Source organism: Hippoglossus hippoglossus, chromosome 3, assembly GCF_009819705.1.
Source record: "Hippoglossus hippoglossus isolate fHipHip1 chromosome 3, fHipHip1.pri, whole genome shotgun sequence".
NCBI classification, from domain to species: Eukaryota; Metazoa; Chordata; class Actinopteri; order Pleuronectiformes; family Pleuronectidae; genus Hippoglossus; species Hippoglossus hippoglossus.
Genome location: NC_047153.1, coordinates 5,382,461 through 5,403,190, shown reverse-complemented (window position 1 = coordinate 5,403,190; position 20,730 = coordinate 5,382,461). Strand labels below are relative to the sequence as shown.

The window sequence follows — 20,730 nt, the reverse complement described above, 5'->3', positions numbered from 1 at the left end:
CACTGCCAGTTACTGACCAGTTTGATTGAAACCCCCAGTGCAGGGAATCATCACTGGAGCCGGATTCCACCGTCGCTGTCGGTGCTTTGATATCTCAGACGGGAGGAGATGGTATCTTCCGATCTGCTGTTTACCGCAGATGAAAATAAATATGCACACAACAGACATTAATGAGGTGCCTGGGAAAAACAATGCTCGGCAACCGTCAGCATTTTCGAGCCGGTCTGACAGGGAAACCGGGAGGAAACCCCACGTGTTTAATATGCATACACGCTGATTAACTGACACAGATATTTAAAGCTTCATTTTCATTCCATGTCCTCTGGTGTGAGTGTGCGAGATAGATTCATTAGGGCTGCATCGGGCTGGGGATCGACTCAAAGACCAGGATGTTGTTTTTATAGGATAAACATTGTAGAGTCGTTTTAATGCATTTAATGGTGACACGTGGATAGTAAATGAGTTAAATCTGTGTCTACATGTACAAAGTTGGCCTGAGTAAAGAGGATTTATATACTGAACTACAGTTTAAATGCTCAGCGATGCTCAAAATACCTGAAGCAGTTTAGATCCAACAAGGGCTGCAAATGATTTTCTTATTATCAATGAATCTTCTAATCCTTTGAGACACGGAGGAGGAGGTTGTGTTTTCATGGTCACTCAGCAGAATCACTGTTAAACCTGTTACTTCCATGACAGTTTATAAGAGGTGGAGCAGGACCCGAGGAAGAACACGATTCCCAGCAACTCTGGGATTCGTTTTTAGTTTTTCACTTACACGCTGAGACGTGGGCTTTAACACCATTCTATTTTTTTAATGCTTTCATGAATGTGTTTAAAAATTCTCAATTTGTTTTTAACTATGAAATGGATTAAAACGCGAAGCAAACATTTCTGTGACATTATTCTATCCATAAAGATTAAAGATGTGTTGATTTGTACATCTGAGCATGAATCAAAATGGAAAATTACATCAAACGCAGTATTTGATTTTATCCTTTTAGGCAATTTGATCCTGATATGATGAATAGATTCAGCATTAATGAAGATTAAAATGAAAATGAAAACATTTTTCGGGGATAAATGTTTCTTTCTGTCATGTTGCGCGCGTTGTCTGATCGAAACTCAAAGATATTTAACTTAACAACCCAGAGGACCAATAAACCCAGTAAATATTCACATTATAGAGCATTTACAATGTTCACTATCTTGGTTTTAAGTAATTATCATGTGTTTTTTAAGCATTGGACAAAGAATTAAAAACCTGATGATGGCATAAGGTGAAAGATTCAAGTTATTATAATTCATCCTCTGAAGGGTGCTCGGTGAGAACAGATCTTCATCAAGCCAAACACCAGAACTCTTTAAAGAAAGTGAAATTCCTCTACACACACACATTCAGTTCCACTCCAAAATGTAATGGGTTCTTCTTTGGGTCATAACCCACACGTCCACAAAGTTTCACAGAAGTTAGTTGTGTATTTTTTGAGTAACGCTGCGGGCAAAGCAAATGGAAATGAAAACCACCTCACACAGTGGCATGGGCTGAAATTCAGATGATCATCAAAGTCAGTAGGATTCATCTGGGATCTATGAATATGTTAGATGTTGAAATTTAAATATTCAAAAAATCAATAAATTCATCAGGATTTATGAGATGAATATCTGCTGCAAATTTTTACTGCAATCCATAAATATTTGTTGAAAGATTAAGCGGTACACCAACTAACTGAACATGTGATAAATCCACTTCACTGAATCAGCAAAACTACACAAATTAAGTGACTTTTAAAACGTCCGTGAATAAAAGCAGAGGCGACCGGTTCTGACGAGAGTGAAGGTGGGAACAGAGACAAAGTGACACTCGGGTGTTTACCAGTACTAAAGCAAATTTATTAGAATAGACAAAGAAAACATCACACAGACAAAATAGCTATAAATCTACAATTTCCTCAATTTGTTTCTCAGACGTGTGTTTCACTCCAGACTTCAACAATAACTTGGGTGTCAGATTTAAACTGTGGGGGGGGGGGGGGTGTTGAGGATTGTCGAACCTTTAACCTGCCAGTAACTGTCACAAATATACCAGGAGGATTTTACTGAGGAGAATCTCCACGTGGGGGGGGGGGTTTCCTCTTTATTCCACACAGACGCAATCACACATACGCACACAAACTCCAACACACTCGGACCAATGTCTTGACTTTGGTCTTTCTGTTGTCCAAACAGGATTTTTACGCACTTCGCCTAGAGACTGTCGTCTGAATGAGGAGTGCTACACTCGTCGTCCAGCACCTTCAGGGTCTCAGCAGTCGACTTATCATTGAAGTCTGAAGGACGAACATGCACATACTGTTTATTTATAATTATTTACAAATCTGCAAAAAACACAATCCATTCTCTTTCGCGTCGTTTTTTTTTGCAGAGACTTTGTCCTCGTGACTCTGCTCTCACTCAGCGGGTTGGGTGGGGTGGGGTTGATGGGGGGGGGGTCCGGGTGGCAGTAACGTTAGTGGATCCTCGTCAGCTCCTCCACGATCTTAATGACCTCGTCCACTGTGGCCTCACGTTTCATGCCGCTGCCGTCATCGATCTGCAATCGAAACCAAACTATGAGCCTCCGCTGCCGAGACTGAGCCCAGCAGAGCTCACTTATGTCACATTACAGGAACGGATAAACAGGCACATGCACTAAAATGTGGTTTTCAGTGTATTGATGTCATCAATATTCTGCAACTCAACGTGATGCAAACGAAGTAACTAAAGATAAAACCCTTATTTTTTTTGTTTTAATGGCGTTTTGAGTGAAGCTGCTGAGATTAGTCAAGGAGCCAATCGAAAGATTGAATCAATTTGCAGTAACATTAAACAGTGTAATTTATCGAATGATTCCAGAAATATCTTATGGACTTCACACTTGACATGTGTAAAGACCAGTGTCGAAATTGGTGCGATTTAGATGCAGATAAATTCAATTTGATTATAAACTTTGAATAAACTCGTAGCAGCAGCGGCGGCTGGGACTGATCATTGGAATCAGCCCGTTCACAACAGCAACAACTGACTCTCCAGTTCAGGTTGTGTGAACTGAGTCGAGCTTCACTGAGCTTTGAATAAACAGGTGAGCGGCTCTTTGTGCAGCAGCGCTGGAGCAGCTGCAGGTTCTGAGTCCAGCAGCAGCAGCTCTTTACTTCCTGCAGGTCACTTTCACACTTTCAGAGAGAAAAGCTGCCCGTTCCAAACAGGCAGCCTCAGAACGGACGATGCACTTATCTTCTCAAACATGAGATTCTGCTGCTTGTTGTCGTCTGAACAGTACATTTTAAATCTTTGAATTTTGGATTTGATCAGACAAAACAATTTGCCTGTTCTCATCAACCTTGAGCTTCAGGAAATGGAGATTTCTCACTGTTTTCTGATGATGTGCAGACAGTTGTTTTTTTTATAGCAAAACTCGAATAGAAAAGGGAATTTTCTTGGCAGAAGACTGGCTCAAATGTTTTGGATTGTCTTTTATCATCTGGTCCTGTCAGGGAAACAGAGAATCGCCTTTGTTTCGGAGCTAAAAAGGGATTTTTTAAAATTGCAATTTGAGCAACGTGTGTGAAGACAGACTCAAAGCCGCATATAATTAATTGTTTACCTGCCAAAAGCTCTTTTGGCAGGTAAACAAAGAGCGGCGCCACCTGTTCTGCCGTGAAACTTGTGCCCTGTTCCCTCTCAGGAGCGACTCAGGAAAACTGTCCAATGTTGCTTTGAGTCAAAAATACAAATGTAAGCAGCAGTTTTACATCACCTCTTCACCAGATGCTCCAGTTGGACCCGTGCTCTAAAAACAAGCTTAGGCCTCCCTGTTAATAAACTAACTATTGTATTCGTGCCCATTACAGGTCAACACAGGCGGCAACAACAAGCTGGCCGTGGGAGCTGTTGAGCAAGCTGCCTTTAATGCCTGTTAAATAGGAGTATGAATCACTGTAGTGTTTGCACAATACTGAAAAGCCTCATTTCTTCTCATGAAAGCAGGATAAAGGAAAAGTGCAGAAAAAAAGACTAAATTCACATTTCATCCGGTTCAAAATCGGTGCTGACGTGGATGAACATGAGCTCTTACCTGCAGAGTGCTGACGACCTCCTGCATCTTAGCCCGGCCGAGATCCAGGAAACTTTCAATCAGATCCCCGTCGATGAATCCCGTGGCCTGCTCCGTCTTCCGCTCGGTGTGGAAGGACCTCCAGGTGCAGCGCAGTCAAGGAAAATCAATACAAGGCAGCTGCTTCGCCCGAGGGTCGATCTTCAGGTACAATATCAAATATCTCACCTCGGGCGCAGCCGGCTAATATTCAGCGTGATGAAAAAGAGGTGTAATGAAAATAGCAGTGTGCCACACGGCTGGTGTAGTACAATAGTGAGATGAAATACAGCACTGGCTCTGCTGGAAACAGGTTTTTAAACTGCAGCTTAACAAGATTAGATTGAAAAATATAGTGTATATTTGAAACCTATTAATAAAACATGTCCAGTACAAACCACCTATTTGGACTGTAAGTGCAATCAAACCTCTAGTTGTCCAATTAATTCTGCTTCTCAGGTTTGAAATCAAAACCATCATTAAAATATTACAGACTTTTTCTGTATAAAATATAAGATATATAAAATCTTGTGAAATTATTTTACCTCACCTCTATTTAACATTGACTGTAGTACTGGTACACGGATAGACTGTATATATAAAGATGGACAATGCGTCTGCAATTCCTTCCACTATCCAGAACTTACAGTTTGGTCCATGTTCCACCCGATAACATAGAGGAGGCAGGACTTGTGAGCTATGCTGCAGCCAGCCACCAGGTGGCGATCAAGATGCTATGGACACTTATTTTCATAAGAGATTAAACGTTTAACCTCTAAATTAGCAAATCCTATCAGATCAGGTTGTAGAGTAAACACATAGAAACCTGTTCATACATGACACTTGCATCAAACTCCTTCAAAGCCAATTAAAGTGACTCCCATCACCTTTACTGTCTGGTTTACAGCCGACAGGACGACCCCGGTGGTCAGAGCCGGTCGCCTGCGACAGATGGCGAGCGTCCACATGTACATAACAAGGATATAAGCTGTGCTCGATCTTGCCCACGCTCTTGATGACCTTGTTGAGGCGGTTCTGCAGGTCCAGGAGGAGACTGTACCAGCCCTCGGACAGGGAGGTCACCAGACCTAACACACGCACACAGACACACACACACACACACACATTTATATCAGGCAACAGTGCAGCAGACGATAAACACTTTCTTGGGGAAAGGAAGTAGTGGAACTCATGAAACATGTACGATAAATAAATGAAAAGATCATTAGTGTGACTGCAATCCTTCTCATGCAGATTTCATGTTTGTATGCTGGCACTATGTCGGGAGTAAAGTAGCCTGATTTTTATACTTAATTATTCAGGGCCTTTCAAAATTGCTTTATTTTAGCGAGTGATTTCCCAGCATAATCGTGGAATCACAGAGCTTCGAGGGAGTAGCGTGCTTTCCTCTGCGCTAAAAAGTCCAACGGCCGTGACAGTGAGTGCATTACTCTGATGCTCCGGGGAAATAATTTCCAGTGAAATTGACAGAACAAAGAGTTGCACTGAGTTTTAATGCAGAGCTCGTTTCACTGCACACGAAGCAGCAAAAGAGTTGGACTTTTGGGACAAACTGCCGGGAACAGTCAGGACGACGGTCGGGCTGCAACCGACAATCTTTTTTCATTATCACTGATTTTCTCGATTAATGGATTCAGTCGTTCGGTTCCATCGCCAAATGTTGGATCTCGCATATTAGCTCATGTGTCCTCTTCTTCTGCAGCTGTTTAACGGCACATCATCGGAGAATTAGGTCCACTAAGTTATCGCAGGTTATCTTCCACATTCTTGTACATCTTTTAAATCTAAATTAGCGGGTATACACAGTTGTCAGGTACACACGGTGCAGCATCAGTATCTAAACTGCCAAAATAAAGTGGAAGAACAATTTAGTGCGTTCACCCGGGTGTCTTGTTTCTATCCCTGCTGATCGGAGCCACAAACGATAAAAAACATGTGGACTACAGTCATTTGACCCGGGAGTGAATGCCAGTTATTCCATTCACATCGAAATTTGTTTTTTTGACCAGTGGAAAAGGCGACGGGTATTCAGTTGGTTGCAATCTGCACCTTTACCACTAGATGTCGCTAAATCCTACACAAGAACCCTTTCATTTGCATTATCTGTTGTTTTATCTCTTTTGCCAATATTCTCTCTATTGCATATTGGCTTGTTTTGCACAGTCAACCGTCAAAATCCTAGAGATGATCGATCCGGAGTTTATTATATCAGGGAATTGTTTGAGAAGCTGTTTGTCATTTTTACATAAATAAATAATTTCATCAAGTAGCTCATCAAAATAATCGATTACTTGAATGATTGTTTCAGTTGTCAAGGATCGTAACTTATTTTAATAAATGACTCTGTTCTTTTTTATTCTGTCATCAGTCAAAAGTACCTTGGTGCAAAGTATCGTGTGAATCAATTACCTGAATAAAGATGCATATGGTTGTTGGTAAGTTTTATCAGTATCGATTCATGATTGATTGTTTTCACAGTGCAACATTTAAGACAAGTTAAAAGTTCTGAGTTTGTGTAAAATGATTTTAAACCTTAGATGACATTCTTGTTTACTTCAACTCTTCTTCTAACAGGGTTGTTAAAAGTTTGTCAACTTCTTTTTAGGCACAATAATCATGTGACTTTACAGCTCCTCTTGAGAAACATCTAATCTATCTGACCATCAAACAAACGATAAGACTAGCCGGGCTATTTTTCCTTCATTATACACCGAAGACCATTTTGGTTTACGGGCTACTGCGGGAAGTTTTCACTGGACTGTGCGACAGTGGTTCTCATTTCCTGTTAAACTTCCCTCAGAGACTTTTTAAAGAATCGCAGAGGGCGTCGAGGTGATGCAATGTGCTGCTCGTCGGCGCTGTGGGAGCGCATGGGGTAATTTACTGCTGTGTCCAAATGATGCACACCGCCTGTTTTTCATCTCTGCCATCATTACTGCCAGGCTTTAAGTTACTAGTTTAAATCTGAGTAATGAGGTGAAAAACTGAGATGTCTCACTCTCTTGCAGAAATGGAAACATCAGTTTAGTATAAATGGTTTTGACAGAGGTTGGAAGTCTCTGTGCTGCTGTCAGATGGTTATTGGAAAAGCTTGAAATGAGAACTGTGTGTTATAATTCATTGATTTGTCAGATAGTGGATGTAATCTTAATTCTCATATTTATCTTTGCTTTCCTGCATTAAATGAACAAATAGTAACATTTTCATGAGTTTTTAAACTAGATTTTATTGTATACACATGTTTGTTTTTACTATAAAGCGGTTTTGTCACTGGGAACTGATTAGTGGGTTTACTCTTTTCTGCCAAAACTAAAACAAACGTGTTCACAGCGATGTCAGTGGATTACCCTGAGCTGCAGGGACAATGCAGTAATTTTTCAATTCCAAACACTTTTCAGCTGCACAAAGTAAATGAGCATCTTCACTGAATCAAGTTGCAGGCAGAAGTCTCACTTGTGTATATCACAAAACAAAGAGCTCAGAAATAAAACTGTCTGTGCGGCTCGATGCTATTAGAGTTGAATGGAATTGGATGAAGGAGCCCTGGAGGAGAGAATCCAGGGGCAATACAAAAAATGAAGAATTTAAAAGGAATAGCAAGACTTTTTGAAAACAAGATAAAAAAGAGTGAATGGTTCTCAGTTAGCTCAGCTGAGGTTTCAACAAGTTCAATTTAAGACTTTTCAAGACCAAAAAGAAGGAATTTACAGACCGAAGAATATCAGAGTCCCAGAATTACTTAACACCCATAATTGAATAAAAGGTAAAGTAGCCAGATGGAGAAACCCCTCAGAACACCACGTTATCTGACAAACTACAGAGACAGTAGGTATCCACAATCTTAAATTCCTACTTGACTGAAGTTATCAGCTCCACGTTGGGCTTGTTTCAAGTTTTATTACAGATAAAGAACAATGGAGACATTAGAAAACTGAATAATAATATAATCAAGACCTACCTAAACATAAGAATTAGTATTTTAACATATTTAAGACACTTTGAGGCCTACAACTCTGATTATTAGATTTTTTGGTTGTTATTAAATAAACTGACATGTTAATTATCGATTGTTTGAGGTGCTACAAGATGTTGTCAGCTTTTGATAGAGATAAGCTGACCAGTTTCTCCCGAAGCACTAAATAAGCATGTTTCCCAAATGATCCAATAGCTCATGGTTTGAGGTGTAACACAGCGAGGGTTCACCTGCAGCAATATTTTGTGCTTTTGTGCTTTTGTGTGTTTGTGTGTGTGTGTATATATGCTTGTGTGAGTGTTAAATTGCCCGTGCTCCTACCAATCATGCCGTTAACGGTGCCAAAGAGCACAGAGCCCTGGGTGGGCGTGGAGCTCTCTCCCAGGTTCTGCAGCACCAGTGAGCCATGGCAGAAGACATTGACAAACTCCCCGAGGTGGAAGACCCCCACCTCCTGCAGGTGCTGCCGCTCCTCATCTGTGGTGGCAGCGCTGGGAGGAAAATATGGGAGAGATGAAGGGGAGGAATTACAAAAATGTTGGCGGTAGAAGTGTAAAAACAAAGAGAAAAAGATGTCAAAAGGAAGGGTAAGGAAATGTTGGGGGCAGGGGCGATCAATTAGGCAAAAGAAAAACCAAGAGGGCCAAAGATATGAGAGACGTTGGTAAAGGTCAAGGAATGATGGAGAGGTAATGGATAAAAGGGTGAAGAACAGTGGAGAGAAACAAGAAGAGAGATGTGATACAAAACTAAAGGTCAAAAGCATTGAGTGGTCCAACCTGACATATTAGGCGCATAATAAGTGGTGGCATAAATGTAATACACTCACTTTCAGGCCACATCTCTTCCTTGAAATCAACATTTGTGTGATAACCGTGACGAAAATGAGAAATGCAGCACGGCTGACTCATGATTTCCAAAACAAATGCAAGGACAATGCTGTTGCATCACATTAGTATCAAAGATGCGGCTCTTATAAGTATCATGGGAGTCAGTGTGGCCTCCTAATGACCCAATGCGGATTTGAGTGGATGAACGTTGAAGGTTATTTTGAAGCCTTCTGTTCTCTCGGCTCTGGAGGAGCAGCTCCGGGGAGCATAATGATTATGGGAAAGGTTGAATGACCTCAGTTTTTCTTTACTTTAAGATAGGAGCTTCTGCTCACCTGTCCTTCTGGCACACAAACAGGTTGAAGGCGTTCTCGGCCCCCAGGAAGTTGTCATCATCCAGGATCTCGACTGCGCTCATCCAGTTGGGATTGAAGTCACGAGCAATCTGAGCAACAGAAAAACAGACATGGTGTGTTTTTGTGGACAAAGCTGCACATTTATGCAAAGCTTAACTAACCACTGGTTACTGACTCCAGCTTCATACTGGGATTTACCCCACTGATGAGACGGGGATCAATCTTTTCATCTAACTAATGAATTAATGTGTTTTCCAAATGCCCAACTCAACCTGTAACCGTGTTTTGAGTTATGCAGGAGAAGCAGAGAAAACCTGTAAACACAACCCTGACATATTACAACCATGTTAAGCTCTAACAGTGAACTTGATTACACCCTGTTCTTTATTTACCTACATTAGCATTTTAAGAAATTCGATTTTTGGCCTCTTTTCAGTCTCCCGAAGGGAAATATCAGCTCTGCTCAGCAGCCACTCGCTTAAACAAGTCTGTCATTTGGTGCCGGCCAGGTAGCATGAAACAGATTTTCAGAGTTATTTTGCTGCAAACAGCCGCATGCTGCGTCTGGGAAAACCCGCTGATGAGAGCAGAGTGGATGAACTAAAACAGTAAAGCTGCAGGCTGGAAAACCAAAACACTGTTCTGAGAGATTCTCCAACGCCCCACAGAGCTGAGATGAACCAATACAGATATGGGTTGAGAAAAATCTGTGGGTTTGTCAGAATGAGAAGGATCCATCAGCGATGCAATAAATATTCATTACAGCTGCTTTTTTGGGAAAATAATGGTTTGAAATGTATGAATAAGGCAATTTCAATGGTTAAAGGTTTAAAAGGAAAAATATGAGGCTTGTGCGTTTTTTCTTTCATCTAGTACTTTACATTCATGAATGTAAAAGATCTGCAGAGTTAAAAAGTCTGAAGTCTGTGGTAAAGGGAGCTCCTCTTCCCCAGAGGAAACACTGAAGCTTCAGCCGATATTATACCCAGTGTGAGGAAAGTGATGTTTTCTCAATATTAGAGCATGTAAACCTTTATTAAGTCACAACCAACATTAGAATTATGAACCTGAATACGAACAGAATATGTCTCCTTTGAAAAAGGAAAAAAATAAAGCCTGTTCTCCCTCTATATTGATTATTGTGCTCTCACACACAATGAGCACAGCTGCACAGCAGGAGTTCAGCCAGTGTGCGGGACCCGTCAAATCGCTTCATCTCTGCAAATCAATTTTACACTCGGCTCATCAAAAGGATGAGATGTAGAGTATATGTCAGGTGCAACACTGAGGGAAAATATTCATGCACCAAATACAAGTTGCAACGTGTTAGTGTGGATAAAAACACCAAACACCAGCTTTGTTTGTGTTTTTAATTCCTTCCTGTCGAGAGCAAACGGAAACTAGGCTCAACTTGTTAAACCTCTGGGATTCTTTCGTTTCCGCCTCCTTCACATCTCACCTCTTCAAAGTTTCCCTCCATGGGTTTGTACGCCAGCAGCAGGACGGACCTCATCAGGTCTCCCACCAGGATGAAATCCCCCTTGGTTTTCAGGTACAGGGCCATGATGTTGTTGTAGTGGTTGCACTCCGTCCTCAGCTCCTTCTCGGCCGTCCACTCGTACAACCGCACCTGAAACAAACCGTTGAGGTGAGAAATTGTTTAAGAGCAATTAGCTCTGGCACAATTTGATGAATGGGCACCGGGCGTTTTACTTTTCATCACTTCTGGATATGATCCGCCTCAGTGAGCGTGAGGCGCTGATTAAAAAAATCCCAGTTATTGGACGTCACACTGCATGAACACTTAACGGCTAATTACACTTGCACTGTTTGACAATTTCAAAGAAAGGGTTGTAGGGTGGATGAATGATAGAGAGGGGGGGGGACTCTGGATATAATGACTTTTTATTTGACATCATGAAGTCATGTGGGCTCAGCAATGTTAAATGTGCTTTAAGGTAAGCAGAAGAAATAAGACCTGGACCTGATGGAGTTCAGTTGATCTCATTCAGAGGGCGATCGTCTCAATGTGGTATGTCATGTAATGGGTCCTTCACTTTTAATCATTTCTTCATATGGCTTTGACATTTTTAGTCTTTGATTTTCTTACAATTTTTTCCACCAAATGTTCTTCTGACGCGTCATTGTTTTATTGTTTACGTTCCATCTTTTCTTTGTTCTCGTATTCCGTTTTATTTCTTCATCTTAATCCCTTTCATGTGAAGCACTTTGGGCTAAATCTTTGCACAGTGCTGCACAAAACAAATGTTTGTTGTTGTTTTTTTATAACACTTAAAGGGGAGAATCCTGCCTGTATTACATATTTATCTACTCCAGATCTTTGATTCTTAGTTCTTGAATTAATTACTTCCAACCAAGGTGGTTAAACATTAAAAGTTGGGATGGATCCAAGATTTTCTTTTCCACCTTCTTCAAGACATTACGTGTTTTGACATTGTCACTGATTTCCCAGGGAATAATTTATGGATCTTGATGAAAAATCTATTTAGGGAACTGATCTGTGATTGTGTGAAATTTGGTGCAGCTTAATTGAAGGGAAACGTGTGACCCCATCTTCTTACTTTTACCATCAGCACCTGCTGCTGAAGATAAAGTGGAACCTCCTGAACCGTTTAAAGACCTGGAACACATTAGGTAATTTTGTGGCCTAATTATAACATCTATATCCTCCCCAAAGTAAAATAAATAGAGACTAGAATCAGATCCAGATCAATCCTGACTCACGATGCTCCCTGGTTGACGCACGGGACAGAGTGTGACATGATATTAAGCGTAATATGTAACTTCATCCTTCAAAAATACCTAGTTTGATGACTAATGAAGCAGCGTGGGATCATGGGAGTTCTTGTCTTCACCACCATTGCCAATGAAATCTACCTGACATGACTCAGTTTTCACAGATGAGGTCATTGCACTCAGAGTAGTTCCCAAGCCTTTCCAGGAGTTTAAACAAGCAACAGTGATGAAGTTAACCATTTACAGCCAAGAAAATGTCAGCGTGTCCAGTCGATGAATTTACTGACAAGTAAATTATGAAGTCGTTTCACAAGTGACTAATGTCACAGCTTTGCACCGAGCTGCATGATGGTCTCCTGAGGCTGCTGTCAAGGGGGAAAATTGAAATCACCTCCATGATGGATTAGACCTCAACGATTGTGTAACTTTGCTGCGTCATAGTGAGTTTAGGTGGAGAAATTAGCTCCTTGAATAAAAGAAACTGACACAAAATAAAACTGCAAATTCTGTGACTGATGTTTTGAATTAAATATGTCATATGAGAAAATTGCTGCTTGTAGCCAAAAGTAATTTTAACATAATACTGTGGCGAGCTTTAAAGAAAGGAGGTGGTAGGAAGTGAACCCTGTGTGATGACTTGACGGAAACAGGAAATCCATGACTATTTGATTGTCGATATATTAAGATAAAGCCGCCTTTTCAAGCTTTTAATCCTTTTAATCTATATATAGCTCGATGTGGATGAGCGGAGCATTTCAGGACAGTAGGGGGGGGAGAAGCGGTTTCTTTTAAACTGTATGTCAAGTGATTTCACACAGCAATCCATACAGAATAAATCTATTTACGTATTGGACTTTGAATTGACAGAGGAGGCACTTTTCTTCCTCAGCAGATCACATGCTTCTTAAGAAATCAAAGAAAAGGAAAGTTGAAGCAGACAAGTCATCCGGAGGTTGACTCACTGATGAGAGGAAATAAAAAACATCAGAGTATGAAACTAAAAGAGAATTTCTACTGGACCAGACTCTGTAATGGTCGAGGAAATTGATAGAAATGAGAAGAGAAACAGAAAAAGAGAGAATATAACGTCTGGATTCAGGTGAAAATGACATTATCTGAATCCAAACTATGAGAAATAATTATTTGGCCGATAAAATGTCAGGAAAAGGAAAGAAAGAAATGCTGGTCACGGTCCCTTCAGAGCCAAATGTGACATTTTCAATCAATTAGTCACACACTCATATTAGAGGGGAGGGAAAAACTATTTTCACTTGCTTGACAAATGGCTCCCAGAAAACTAGTTTCTTCTTCAATTCCAATGAGAAACTTGCTTTTAGCCTCCCGCTTGTTTAATTCAGGCACTTTCCTCTGTGTCATATTCACTCTCACTTGCTTTAACTTCATTAACCGCAGCAGCAACACGTTACCACTCAGTGCGTTATCTTTTATTAATGATATCACTTCTGTGGCCACCAAACAATCTGTCTTTCTTCACCTCCACCTGGCCCCTGGCGTTACCATTCGTCTGAGTGATCTGAGGACAGATTTGGGAGCTTTCAGACCTGAACTTAAGAGCTGACCACTCAGGACAAATGGTAACACCAGGTCTTTTCAGGTGGAAAATGGAAAAGAAACGACGAGAGAGCTTCACTTAAAAGACACACTACATCGGGAACTTCCCAAGGGCTGAGAAGAAAGATTTTAAATTGTACTTACATTTCTTTATGTCTTTTTGACAGTGAGGTCTGCGGTAAAATATAGAATCTGACAGAGGAACTTAATTCAAAGTGCACCTGGAGGCTAATTTAATATTCAAGCTACATTTACTCTGCAGGAATTCTCACGTATTGCATATGAGCATGACTGCGGTTCAGTACAGTTAAAGCCAAGTGCTTTGTATGCCTTGCTGAGAACTCAGACCCCATCATGCACCACTTACTGTACTATTGATGCTGGCCAGCAGTTTGCCATTGAACTCCACCATAGAATACACAGCTCCTTTCACCTCCTTCTCAGCCACGGTCTGCAGCTTACCTGCAGGAAAGAAGAGCACATCGTCAGTCAGCGTGGAGTTAACATTCAGAGTGCTACACGCTCAGGGCCAAACTAAACCAGCACCTACGAGAATGGTGCATGGTGTGTCAACAGTTTTGAAAGAGATGTGGAGAAAATGAGTCGGTGAGGCATTCAGAGTAAGAAGCTGAGAATAAAAAGCCATGGGAGGACAATTTAAAGTCAAGCAATGTACCTGGAGTGGGACGTATGAAAAGAAATGAGGGGAATCAGAAGGGGTGAGAGGAGGAAAGTCTGATGAGAAGTGATAAGAAAATGATTAAGTGAGGGAGGAAGCAAGAGCAAGGTAGGACACAGTGTCCGTGAGTGGAAAAAAAAGAAGATAGAGACTGGGGGGGAGAAAATGAAACCAGGTGAAGGATAAAGAGAGCAAAGTAAAAGGAGCTGGATGAGAGGACAAACAGGACAAGATGGAGGAACAAGACAAGAAAAGTGCATTTGGGTTTTTGTTTGTTTAGGGAACACAGAGAGAGCTAAAGGAGAAGCCAGGATACTGACCATCGGTGTAGTGGAAGACGATGATGCGTCCCTGCTTGGGCTCGGCCTCCTCTGGGTACACCATGGCGGTGCCGACGATAAAATACACTGACGGGTCTTTTCCCAGACGGCATGACACCATGCTGAGGGCATACTCGCTGGGGAGGAACTGATGGGCATGGAGAACTGATGGAGATACAAAACACAAATCCCTCAGGAAACTGAATGCGAGAGCAGAACAATGCATCGCCCTGTTAATCAGCTGGTGCTTATTTTTTCACGACTGTCCTTCGGCTTTTAGTTGTAAAAGGAGGATTCTGGTTTATTACAGCTGGAGTCTGCTTGTCTGGGAACACGGGGACATTGCTACATCACAATCTGGCCGGTCAAACATGAAACAACACGTGTGGTCACATACACAGATATATTATCTGAACCACTTCATTTAGAGGTAGAAAACAAGAGTATAAGGAGATGACATACACATACACCCCCCCCCCCCCCCCCCCCCCCCCCATGCTCCCACAAAACCTGACAGAGCAGATAATTGGGTGCCATCACATTTACCTGAAGTCGTAATATTTCTCTCATTAAATGAAAATATCTAAAAAGGCTCCACTTTGCTGTCTGGATAATAATTGTAAAGTTTCACGGAGAAAATCCAAATGGGTTTTGAAGTTTTGATCCGGAAATGAGATTATTACAGACGGACGGCCGCACAAACGAACGCACTGATCATTATTTCAGGCCCCAGACATTGTCTGTCAGGCTGTAAAATGGAAGGACACCTGAAATGTCGATAAAAACCTTAATTGCACAAGAAAGTGAAAGAACTCCAGAGCGTATCACACATCGGAGTTGAACCCAGGACTCTGGTTGTCAACTGTGAGGAAGATCTACGATGGAAAGAAGTATCTTCCAAACAACATGGAGCCAACATGGAGGTTGGTTTATCATCGTTTATGCATCTGTGACTGCTTCTGAACTTGGCAGACGTTATGCTGCAGAAAGATGATGTAACAAACTGGAATTATCCACGTTCTACATTCTTAGTATACAGACAAAAGGTGTTTTTTGGTGTGTTTGTTGTATTGCGCCTAATTAGGTCGACACAACATTGTTGTTTATTTATCTCTTTCACTCTCCAGTTCATTTTACTGCATCTGTCCAGAGACACCTTCCATTATTATCACTGGTTTAAATAATTTTTTATCCCAGGCACTTGGGCTTAAGCAAGAATAAACTCCAGGGTAAGGTAGAGTAATAAATCACATGTTCCTTAACATAAAGGCATGCACATAATGATGAATCCATTAACACATCATTTACATAGCCTTACATTGATCATAAAGCACCTGGAGAATGGAAAGAATTGAAAATCCTGTGACTGAGACATCAGATGACAATTCTGAAGGAACTGCTCAGAAATAACGGACAGATTCAAGTGTAGTAACTGTTTCCAGTATTTTTTTTAACGTTAAATAGCTCAATATCAACCGGAAACCATGACCCTGGTTCAAAAAGCAGAAGCTTCACCTACCACATTATAATATATACATATGTGACTGATTAAAATCTAACTGCATCTACACGAGAAGGTTATCTGATCGCACACTGATGAACTGGAGTCGGCCGTGGACACAATGTGCTGAACCAGTCCCTTATTTACATAGTATTAACATATAACATACCCTAATTTATGCAGGTGTGGCAACTGCGGGAATTTTTTTTAAATTAAGGCTTTGGCGCAGCAAAATCTGCAATGCAAAACAGAACGGAGCAAAGAGCTGCCACATGCAGGGGAAGTGGTTTGTGTGATGGCCAAAGCATTTAATCACGGAATTATTGCATAAAGAGCCAGAGTTTATTTTAGAAATTAACTAATAATGTCAACAGCTTTATAAACAGAAAGTGCTAAAATAACTTTAAATGAGGCATGAGATTAAATCAAGGAAAGACACAGATAAATGTAAGTGTGCACATATTTTTAAGATCAGATCTTAACGTAGGAAAGCTTGATGAATTAGTGTTGGGACCGGGCTGTGGAAAGACTTTTCTACACTGACCTAGTTTTTCTCCAAACTGAGCACATTATTTTACCATCAGCCGCCCCATATGAAAGCACCAGCTTTGGGAGATCAAATGGAAACTGTACATCCAGCTGTCTCACCTTCAAAGGTGTGCTGATCCACCACTAGCAGACTGTGGACCTCCACCTCTTCACCAAAGGAGGTCTCGTGGGGAGAGGTGCTGCTGGGGAAAAGCTTGCTGGAGCTCACGCTGCTGGAGAGAGCCTGGAAGGATGTGGATTCATGAGCAGGAGCAAAAGTAAAGAACTAATACAGAGAAAGCTAATAAAGGCTTTGGAGAACATTCAAAATTGATTTCTGAGTCAGTTCGACAGCGCTGTCAGAACCGTCTGTAGCAGATGTGCCGAATTTAAAAACTGTGAAACGTTTTTCTGGCCATCACGTGTGAGAGGTGTCATCTTTACAAAGCCGAGCTGCTGATGCAGTAAATACAAACACAGAGTACACACCCGTCTCTTTGGGGACACCACAGTGCCAAGCTAAGTGAGCACTCCACATGCTGTCACTACAAATCTGGCTGAAATGACTTTTTGATTGGCTCCTCAAGCGTGAATCTTCCTTAAATGTTCGTCCGACTATTCTGACTTGGCAGCTGAAACTTTATTAACTGTGTCTCTTGGAAACAAATCAAACAATTTGTTTAATGTTATTTGAGTTTGATTTGAACACTGGCAACAGCTAAATGCAGCTCCAGCAGGTATAGCACTTATAAAATGGGTTTACTCTGTCTTCGTTTATTGCACCTTCGTGTCTCTGGAGTGACACCGAAACAAAAAGAATACATATATTGTATATTCTTTGACTATGATTAAACTTTTTATAATAAATAATATTTAGGGGGGTTTATAACCAAGCCAAAATAGAAAACTTAATTTACATTAATAAGGGTTAAATTAAAATATACTCTTCTTATATAAAATACTCTTTTTTACAAAATACGAAATCATCTAATTATCAACAGGATGAATTAAATTCTGTTTTATGAAGTCCAGCCCCACTAAACCTGCTCGGTGTCTAACAGGACATTTGTTTTCCTGACAAAGCCCCAGTCTTAGACTATAAATAAAGTTTTCAGTCAGCATGCCTGGTTGGATAAGAGGGCAAAACAAACAAGCCCTTGGGTGTTTTATTGTCTGAGCACAACATGGAGCAACGGTACCTGAGTGCTCGCACTGGGGCGCACGGCAGATGTGGTGCCGCTCACATCCTGAATCTCCACCCTGCTGGACAGAACTCCAAAACACTGGGAAACCTCCTGGTAGCAGATCCGCCTGGTGGGATGTTCGCAGACGGAGAGAGAAACAAGAGGAGTGAGAACAAGCTGAGGGGAAGATGCTGGTTAACATGATAAGAGCAAAAGGGCTCAGAAAAAAGTTCCCTGAGAGACTGCTGTCTGTGTTTCGACTGGAAAACACAATAATCCAGTGTTTTCAGCACAGATTTCCACACAGACTTCACTGGGTGGGCCGTCCAGGTATATTCACTGAACCATTTTTGCATTTTTTACTTTTATTTTTGTTGAATCTGTTTGAGAGGACAACCATCAGTGAACTAGAGGTCAAACTCTCATCGCTTTACACCACATGTGTCAGTTTGTTTTTATTGCGAGACAGTTTTACTGATGATCGCACAAGCTCTGAAGAGAAACACAGAGAGAGAGGGAGTTCTCTGGTATCACGTTAGAGGACATGAGAATATATATTAGGATATTTCACAACATAGACCAGGTTAAGCAACGACCGAACCCCAGGCAGCTACGTGTAGAATCGAAATTCTCTGGGAAACACTGTACTCAATGTTTTAATGTCTGCCACTTGGTAGACAAGCAGAGGGCAAGAAAAAAGATTCAACAGAACTGTAACAAAACGTGAACTAACAGGATCTTTGTTTGGATGATGGGTGTGAAATGTTTACGTGAAGTTCACTTTCAAAGCAGAGAACTGACCTGGGAGACTCGTAGAGGGGAACAGTGCGGATGTGGAGTTTCTGAATCTCGTCGATGGTACCGATGGTCAGAGTGCTGTTGTTTGCCAGAGCCAGACTGTAAAATAAACATAAAACAAGATGAATTTACGCAGTGAAACAATACACAGCACTCCCAACAAATCAAAGAGAGGGTGATTGTTTGTATTTTATAATCAACACGTTGGAACCGACCGCTTCTGCTGGTAGATCAAAACAAAAGAAAGTGGCTACAGACTTCTCACAGCACAGTTTAGTGCAGCCTCATTGTTTTTCTGTAAGACTGAGACTGACAAATATGCACAAGCGGGACATGTTCTGCTGCCGACCTGTCAGGATAGCCCTCAGAGTTGAGTGGGCACATGTAGTTGACCTCCTTCAGGTTGACGTTGGAGAAGACGAGCTTGTGGTTGGAGGAGTAGATGACGGTGGGTCGGTCGGAGCAGGCGAACACGTTGGAGGTCGACAGGGATCTGAAGGTCCTGAGCACTGTGGGCTGGGTGCCGAGGGTGACCTTCTTGCGCTCGCTCAGAGCACCTGGGGCGAAGGAAATGAGATGGCAACAAAAAGTTAAAATCCAGTTTGGAGAGTGGGCGTTCCAATCAGGGTCAAAAGAGTCATATGCCAAGAACTTTTAGAGTATTTTGTCCCAAAGTAAACACACACACACACACACACACACACACACACACACACACACACACACACACACACACACACACACACACACACACACACACACACACACACACACACACACACACACACACACAACGACTATGAGCTGAACAAACCAAATCGATATTATAAGAATATGTATAAGCACACAGTTTCCCTGTTGTGAGTCTTTCCTGTTATTGAGCCTAATGTTTACAGGGAACCTGACTGTCATAACATGACTCTGTTGTTCGATTATAGCATTATCCATGCTCCTGATTTGAGGTTTCTTTAACAGCCTGGAAATTAGAGCTGAGACCATTCGTCCATTAACCGTGATTGAAGGAAAATTAATCCGCAACTATTATGGCGATCAATCAACCCTTTAAGACATTTTCAGGCTCAATAACGAACGATTTCAATTGCGACAGTTTGCCAATTTTCGCTGTTTCTTTCGACAGAATAATAATTAAACAAAATAATGTCGAGCTGCACTCCAATGGGGCTGTTTTGCTTTTGAAAACTTGGCTGAATTTCACTCTTATATCTCATCACTTAGGTTAGGTGAGATTACAGCGACAGGAACAACAGGTACAGCACGTATGATGTCTTGATTTGAAAATGTTAGATATTCTGATTGGTAAAGAAAGTTCAAGTTGTGACTAATGTCTGGTTTATTCTACAAATATGGTGATGAATAGTTAACAGAAACTGATGTAAAGACATTGCCTGATAATGTTGGATAAAAGAGACGGTGCAAATATATGCTTCTATCTAAAAGTCAAAAGAGAGAAATTAAAGTCAGCACAGTGACAGTGCACCGTTGCACTAATGCAGCAGCCCACTGGGATGTGACCCAGTCATCCTGATGGTCAGCCTGAATATAGTTGAGCCCTTGAGTGTTTATTATCTGACCTCTGTGAGTTGAAAAGCCTGAAGACGAATTCAGAGGTTGTTCTAAACCAGACTCACTAGTTTTATGTCATGTTTCAGATGCTGTGTTTGTTTGATGACATCTAATATTATGTCTGCTTTACTTCCACATCCACTCTGTATAAGACACAAGCCCAGTTTTTAAAGTCTTAACCCTGGCAATTAACATGCCTGCATTTGGGAGCAAAGCATCTGCAGGAGCACTGAAGTGAGGAGTGTATCTGCTTTTCTGATTAGTTTAAATACCAACAGCCAGACTCGATGAACTCCTCCTTTAGCAGCATTTTCTAAAATCCTGCTTCTATTGTGTCTAAAATGTTCTGTTACGTGAAACTTGGCACACAGCATGTTTAAAACCATCAAAAAGAAAAGAAAATACATACTCTTGTTTAACAAAGCTTGAATAAAGTGGTAAGCATGTACAGAATTGAAATCTCTACAGGTAGGATGAGGTTTCTTAATCAATAAA

At 41.2% G+C, this 20,730-nt stretch overlaps 1 protein-coding gene across 1 annotated transcript in view; it reads right to left on the bottom strand.

The window, feature by feature from the left end:
• Positions 1 to 1,871: 1,871 nt before the first annotated feature.
• ddb1 (damage-specific DNA binding protein 1) overlaps positions 1,872 to 20,730 on the bottom strand; it is a 38,733-nt gene continuing 19,874 nt past the window's right edge. Inside the window, exons 16-27 of the mRNA XM_034580112.1 lie at positions 19,001 to 19,208; positions 18,655 to 18,750; positions 17,869 to 17,980; positions 16,790 to 16,913; positions 14,641 to 14,805; positions 14,009 to 14,103; positions 10,772 to 10,942; positions 9,292 to 9,401; positions 8,448 to 8,617; positions 5,118 to 5,220; positions 4,115 to 4,238; positions 1,872 to 2,593 (exon numbers count right to left, since the gene is read on the bottom strand). Coding sequence (XP_034436003.1) covers positions 2,510 to 2,593; positions 4,115 to 4,238; positions 5,118 to 5,220; positions 8,448 to 8,617; positions 9,292 to 9,401; positions 10,772 to 10,942; positions 14,009 to 14,103; positions 14,641 to 14,805; positions 16,790 to 16,913; positions 17,869 to 17,980; positions 18,655 to 18,750; positions 19,001 to 19,208 — 1,562 coding nt within the window. The 3' untranslated portion in view covers positions 1,872 to 2,509. The remainder of the gene's footprint in view (positions 2,594 to 4,114; positions 4,239 to 5,117; positions 5,221 to 8,447; positions 8,618 to 9,291; positions 9,402 to 10,771; positions 10,943 to 14,008; positions 14,104 to 14,640; positions 14,806 to 16,789; positions 16,914 to 17,868; positions 17,981 to 18,654; positions 18,751 to 19,000; positions 19,209 to 20,730) is intronic.